Here is a 7122-nt window from a genome sequence, read left to right as displayed (position 1 = left end):
GTAACCCCCAGGATGTTGATAGTTGGGGGGGATTCAGTGATGGTAACACCATTGAACGTCAAGGGGGCGATGGTTAGATTCTCTCTTGTTGGAGACGGTAACCCCCAGGATGTTGATAGTTGGGGGGGATTCAGTGATGGTAACACCATTGAACGTCAAGGGGACAATGGTTAGATTCTCTCTTGTTGGAGACGGTAACCCCCAGGATGTTGATAATGAGGGGGATTCAGTGATGGTAACACCATTGAACGTCAAGGGGGCGATGGTTAGATTCTCTCTTGTTGGAGACGGTAACCCCCAGGATGTTGATAATGAGGGGGATTCAGTGATGGTAACACCATTGAACGTCAAGGGGGCGATGGTTAGATTCTCTCTTGTTGGAGACGGTAACCCCCAGGATGTTCGTAGTCGGGGGGGGGGGGGGGGGCGGATTTCAGAGATAGGAACACCATTAATTAAATGTCTGATGTGAACGGTCTGTTGTCAGAGGTGGGAGAATCTAAGACTGGAGGGTGGCATCTCGGAGTAAGGGGTGGCCTGTTGGAGATGGAGACCTGGAGGAGTTTCCTCTCTCTCTCTCTCTCTCTCTCCCCCTCCCTCCTCCTCCAAGGGGAGCCGATCTGGGAAAGTCTTTACCCCCTAAGGTTATAGGGGCTGGGTCAGTAAAGTGGAGGCTTTTTTTAATCAGGGAGGGGAATCAAAGGAGGTGTTGGGGGAGGGAGGAAAGGCAGGAAAAGTGGGAAGCTGAGGACGATCCGTTCGGAACGGTGGAGGGTCTTATTCCGGCCTTCTGGAAGGGAAGGGTGTTGGGGATGTGGGGGGGCGGTGGTGTTGGTGAGAAAGCGGGAACTCTGAGGGTTATCCGACCGGCTGTCCCCATTCCCTTCGACCGTGATCCCTCCCCTCACTGTTCAGATGCGCTGGATTATTTGCCGATGAATTGGAATGGGATTCGGTTTTGGTTTTTGGCAGAGAGCACCACACCCTTGTTGACTCAACCCTCTGTTATTATTGCATGTGTGCGTGCTGTTGTCTCAAAGCTGACTCACGCCACGCAAGAACCTGCAGCCCAGCATTGATTACCCATCCCTAATTACCCCCCCCCCCCGCCGAGGGGCAATTAAGAGCCACCCGCCTCATTGTGGGGCTGGAGTCACGTGTAGGTCCACACAGGGTCAGGAAGGCAGTCCCCCTCCCAGCTGGGCATTCCGGAGCCATTTTCTTTCACCCCGACAGTGGATTTCACGGTGCCCATTTGGAGTCGGAATTCCAGGTGCAAGGACCAACGTTTTCCGTGGTGGGATTTGAACCCAGCTTCCCAGAGCGTTAGCTGGGTTTCTGGGTTAATAGTCTGGGGCCATAGTGTGTGTGTGTGTGTGTGTGTGTGTGTCTGAGCGTGTACATCTAAGTGTATGTGTATTTGTGCGTGCATGAGTGTGTGCGTGTGCAAGTCACTCCAGCGAGTGACTCGGCAGTGGCGTATCCCAGAGGGGAGTGGGCTGGACCCGGCCTGGTGTGAACAGGTCCGAGTGCTCTCCTTGTGCCCGTGGTCACGGACACTGGACGGTGAACAATCCCACCCCCACCCCCCCATCCAACCCTCTCTCTCTCTCTCTCCCTGTCTCTCCTCCCAACCCAGGCGTGCCCACCTGAGACTGTGCCTGGAGCGGCTGAGAGAGTTAGTCGGAGCTGACAACACCAGACACACCACGCTGAGCTTGCTCACCGAAGCCAAACTGCACATCCAGGTGAGCTCCGAGACGGTTTGGGGGGGGGAGGGGGGGGTGGGTGGGGTGCGATCTTTCACTCCAACCCGTCTGTGCCGACCCAGAGCCCCTTAACTTAATCCGCTCCCGTTTGCCAGCACTTGGCCCATATCCCTCCCTGAACATAGAACATTCCAGCACAGTACAGGCCCTTCGGCCCCTCGATGTTACACCGACCTGTTGCACAATCTGAAGCCCATCTAACCTACACCATTCCATTCTCCTCCATGTGCCTATCCAATGGCCATTTCAATGCCCTTAAAGTTGGCGAGTCTACTCCTGTTCCACGCCCCCTACTACTCTCTGAGTAAAGAAACTACCTCTGACATCTATCCTCCAAACCCTTCCTGTCCATGTTCCCATCCAGCTGCCTCTTAAATGTTGTCATTGTACCAGCCTCCACCACTTCCTCTGGCAGCTCATTCCATACACGTACCACCCTCTGGGTGAAAAAGTTGCCCCTTAGGTCCCTTTTATTTCTTTCCCCTCTCACCCTAAACCTATGCCCCTCTAGTTCTGGACTCCCCCACCCCAGGGGAGTCTAGAACTATTTATCCTATCTATGCCCCCTCATGATTTTATAAACCTCTATAAGGTCACCCCTCAGCCTCCGACGCTCCAGGGAAAACAGCCCCAGCCTGTTCAGCCTCTCCCTGTAGCTCAGATCCTCCAACCCTGACAACATCCTTGTCAATCTTTTCTGAACCCTTTCAAGTTTCACAACATCTTTCCGATAGGAAGGAGACCAGAATTGCACGCAATATTCCAACAGTGGCCTAACCAATGTCCTGTACAGCCACAACATGACCTCCCAACTCCTGTACTCAATACTCTGACCAATAAAGGAAAGCATACCAAACGCCTTCTTCACTATCCTATCTACCTGCGACTCCACTTTCAAGGAGCTATGAACCTGTACTCCAAGGTCTCTTTGTTCAGCAACACTCCCTCGGACCTTACCATTAAGTGTATAAGTCCTGCCCTGATTAGAAACCTCTTGTTCGAAACACCCACAGAGTGTCATCCAACCCTTCTCTCTCTCTCTGGTTGTCTCTGTCTCTCTCTCTCTCTCTGTGTCTCTCTCTCTCTCTCTCTCTCTGTCTCTCTCTTTCTTTCTTTCTCGCTCTTTCTTTCTTTCTTTCTCTCTCTCTCTCTCTCTCTCTCTCTGTCTCTCTCTCTGTCTCTCTCTCTCTCTCTGTCTCCATCTCTTTGTCTCTCTCTTTCTCTCTCTGTCTGTGTGTGTGTGTCTCTATCTTTCTCCCTCTTTCTGTCCCTCTGTCTCTCTGTCCCTCTCTCTCTCTCTGTCCCTCTCTCTCTCTGTCTCTCTCTCTCTCTTCCTCTCTCCCCTCCCCCCCCCACCTCTCTCTGTCTGTCTCTCCACCCCACCCCTCTCTCTCTCTCTCTCTCTCTCCCCCCCCCACCTCTCTCTCTCTCTCTCTCTCTCTCCATCCCACCCCTCTCTCTCTCTCTCTCTCTCTCTCTCCTTTAGAGAGAAACCCCTCTCTTGGGTATGAGTTGAGTCTCCCTCCTCCTGACATCTCCCCTCAACAGAGGGGTCCAAAAGCCTACCCTGCGCCCCAAATGTGGCTCCCCACCCCCCTCCCCGACACCTTGCTGAGTTCTGGCAAACCCCCTCCCCCTACTTGTGCACTCTATTCCCCCCCCCCCCCGCCCCCCAGCAATGAACAGCAGCTTCCCACCAACCTGAGCTGAGCTAAGAGGAAGGTGGGGGTGGGGTGGGGTGGGGGAGGGGAGGGGATTCCTTCCAGGGGGTAGGGGTTGGCAAGGGGAGGGAGGGGGAAGTGGGGGGAGAGAGGGAAGGAGACGGGATTCGGGGGGGGGGGGGAGGTGGGGGGGGAAGAGGGAGAGGCAGTGGGAGAGAGGGAGAAGGGGAGGGAGAGGCAGTGGGAGAGAGGGAGAAGGGGAGGGAGAGGAGAGGGAGAGAGGGAGAAGGGGAGGGAGAGGAGAGGGAGAGGCAGTGAGAGGGGAGAAGGGGAGGAAGGGAGAGGAGCGGGAGAGGCTGTGAGAGAGAGGGAGAAGGTGAGGGAGGGAGAGGAGAGAGAGAGGCTGTGAGAGAGAGGAGGGAGAGAGAGAGGCTGAGAGAGAGAGGAGGGATGGAGGGGAGAGGGTGAGGGAGGGAGAGAGGGAGGAGGTGGAGAAGGGGAGGGAGAGAGGGAGGGGAGAGGCAGTGAGAGAGGGGGAGGGAGGGAGAGGCAGTGAGAGAGAGGGAGAAGGTGAGGGAGGGAGAGGAGAGAGAGAGGCTGTGAGAGAGAGAAGGGAGGGAGAGGGAGGGAGGGAGAAGGTGAGGGAGGGAGAGGAGAGAGAGGCTGTGAGAGAGGAGGGAGGGAGGGAGAGAGAGGCAGTGAGAGGGGAGAAGGGGAGGGAGAGGAGCGGGAGAGGCAGTGAGAGAGAGGGGGAGGGAGGGAGAAGCAGTGAGAGAGGGAGGGAGAGGAGGAGGGAGGGGGGGAGAGGCAGTGAGAGGGGAGAAGGGGAGGGAGGGAGAGGAGCGGGAGAGGCTGTGAGAGAGAGGGGAGAGGGAGGGAGGGAGAGGAGAGAGAGAGGGAGAGGGGGAGGGAGTGAGAGAGAGCGAGAGGCAGTGAGAGAGAGGGGAGAGGGAGGGAGGGAGAGGCAATGAGAGAGAGGGGAGAAGGGGAAGGAGGGAGAGAGGGAGAAGAAGGGGAGGGAGGAGAGGAGAGGCAGTGAGAGGGAGGGGAGAAGGGCAGGGAGAGAGAGAGAGCGAGAGAATCACAGAGATTGAGGCAGAGAGAGAGAGAATCGCAGACAGAGAGGGAGAGACCAGGAGACCAAGAGAGAGAGAAGGAGAGAGAGATTGGTGGGGTGTGGAAACCCTCAAGTTTCCAGCAGTTGAGTGGGACGTATTGGAGGCAGACATTAAGATGACACAGCTCCTTTCGAGGGGACGGGGAGAATTTGGCGGATTTGGTTGGGGGGTGGGGGGGGTGGGCAGAGGATGGGGGGGCTGATTCGGAAACGGCCTGGGGTACCTCTGTCTGACAGAGACCGTCCTGCACACGAGAGAATCGCGGGGAGGTGGGGGAGGGGGGCAAGGCCTGGGGGGGGGAGGGGGGATGAAAGAGAGAGTGCACCCACCTCCCCATGTGCAGGACTACCCTCGGGGTGGGTGTGTGTGAGAGAGAGACTCTTCTCCAGCTCACTCTCTCTCTCTCTCTCTCTCTCCCTCTCACTCTCCCTCTCCCTCTCCCTCTCCCTCTCCCTCTCCCTCTCTCGGGAAGTCCCTGGAGGAGGTGAACGAGCAGGCCCGCCACCAGATCGACCAGCTCCGGTCACAGCAGAGGCACTTGAAGAGGCAGCTGGAGCTGCTGCTAGGCGTCGAGATGGGCCGAACAGACAGCACGGGCTCCACTGGCTCCTCAGAGCCCTCCGATTCTGATCAAGGTACCTTCCCTCCCGGGGGGAACGCTGCTGTCCGTCAGCTCAGGTCGCCTTCACTGGCCTGTCGCTGTGGCCGTACACGCCAACGTTTCTTACAATTCCCTCCCCTGCACCACGAGAGGGACCCCTTTATTTTTTTAACTTATTTTTTTTTCTCTAACCAACCCGTCCAGAGATCTTGTTACACGCCCTCCACTGAGGCCCAGAGGTGATTATTCCAAGGTACGACGGAGACGGTGAGGGGTCGTTTTGTTTTAATTGACTCTCCCTGTCGTTGACCTTTTGTCTGACCTTTCTCTCCTGCTGCAGAAGAGGAGGACGTGGACGTGGAGGGCAGCGACACGGACTGGACCGGCGGCAACAGGAGTGACTCCGATGCCCGGGGCGTCGCCAGCGGGGACGGCTACTTCAGCACCGGCCTCAAGAGGGCCAAGCTATTTTGACCAGCTAATTGATCCCAGACGAGCCCCCACCACCCACCCATCCTTTGTTGGGAGCCTGCAACGACAAACGAGCCTTCCTGTCGGCCATCACAGGATTCGCAAGACCCTGAAACACCTGGGGACGTTTGCCCAGGTGCCCGAATGCCACAAGTGAAGGTTATGGCCTGATTCAAAATGGCAACTTGACCATCCTCCAAATTCTCCTCTGGAGAGCTGTCAGCCTACGCTCTAATTTCTATTATCTTCCACCCCAACCCTAGCCCTGAAAGTGAAGCTATTTTCTTTTCTTTTCCCCCCGCCTCCATTTTTATTTTGTCTCTCCCCCCCCGCCCTCCATTTTTATTTGTCATTTGGTGGCAGAAAACACCCAACCTTTTGCTTCTCTTAAGTTGGCCAGGGGCTTATGCCCGAAACGTCAGTTCTCCTGTTCCTTGGATGCTGCCTGACCTGCTGCGCTTTTCCAGCAACACTTTTTCAGGGGTGGATGGGAGGAAAACAGCACTTTTTTTGATCCAGTTTCTGTCGTCCTTCTCTCTCAAAGTGTGCGTCCCCTGACTGCCAATCCTCTGCCGAGCGGGCGGCCATCTTGGGATGGCTCTCCCACTGCTTGGGGGTTGGTGGCGGGGGGGGGGGTGATGGCGGTGGTGAGTTTGGCACCATGGACCCTCTCAGGGATCACCGAGACCGCTCAGGGTTGGGGTGGGGGGGACAAAATGGCATCCAGAGAGATCGCTAAGGGTGAAGAGACACTGCGGGGCCTAGTCGCTACTGCCAGGCCTGGAGCCTGAATAAACTCGCTGAAAGGGGGGGTGGGGGAAGATGGCGGGCCTCTCTGTCCAACCCAGTGTGTGTATCTCATTACTGGCCACGTTCCTCCTCCCCTTTTCTGCCCCCCCCCACTCAAATTTATTTGTTGGTGAGGGAGGAGGGAGTGGCGTTAAATTTGAAATCGGGTCATCCGATTCCATGCCAGAGACTGAGGGGCACTTTAATTGTCTTCCGAATGTTGTAAATACCTCTTCTGCCTCCCCTCCACCCCCATCCTCTAAACATCTTACACATCCGTCACTTCTAGTCTTTATTCCGGGAGGTGAGGTGCGTTTTTTAATCAACTGAGTGTGTTAGACGTGTGTTTGTGTGTGCGAGCGCGTGAGTGTGTGTAATTAATGTGTTGTTGTACAAGATTAAAAACACTTTATTTCGTTATCCGACTGTGAACCGTCAATGTGCCAACAAGAACAGCCTGCGGTAGGCCCCGAGCTGATTTTAATTTCCCTGCTTGTACCCCTGGCCCCGAAAGTATTTCCTTTTGCCTCGGCCCCACCCCCCCCCCCCACCTCAATCATCGACAGTCGACCGTAAAGTGTATCGAGCATGTATTTGGGAGCCGACTCTGAAATCGGTGGGCTGTGGTGAAGGTTACCGAAGATTGCAAAGCTGAGGAGTTGGAGCAGTTGTAGGGGCAGAGCTCAACGTGGACAAACTGGACGTCCCATCGC

General features: G+C 56.0%; 1 protein-coding gene across 1 annotated transcript in view; it reads left to right on the top strand.

Moving 5' to 3' along the window:
• Positions 1-6309, top strand: part of LOC140459567 (max dimerization protein 1-like) — a 10553-nt gene extending 4244 nt beyond the window's left edge. The window contains exons 2-5 of the mRNA XM_072553813.1: positions 1174-1273; positions 1640-1748; positions 5021-5183; positions 5490-6309. Of these exons, the coding sequence (XP_072409914.1) occupies positions 1174-1273; positions 1640-1748; positions 5021-5183; positions 5490-5623 (506 nt within the window). The 3' untranslated portion in view covers positions 5624-6309. The remainder of the gene's footprint in view (positions 1-1173; positions 1274-1639; positions 1749-5020; positions 5184-5489) is intronic.
• The last annotated feature ends 813 nt before the right edge of the window (positions 6310-7122 follow it).

This window comes from Chiloscyllium punctatum, chromosome 35, assembly GCF_047496795.1.
Source record: "Chiloscyllium punctatum isolate Juve2018m chromosome 35, sChiPun1.3, whole genome shotgun sequence".
Taxonomy (NCBI): Eukaryota; Metazoa; Chordata; class Chondrichthyes; order Orectolobiformes; family Hemiscylliidae; genus Chiloscyllium; species Chiloscyllium punctatum.
This window is presented reverse-complemented; position numbering and strand designations above follow the sequence as displayed.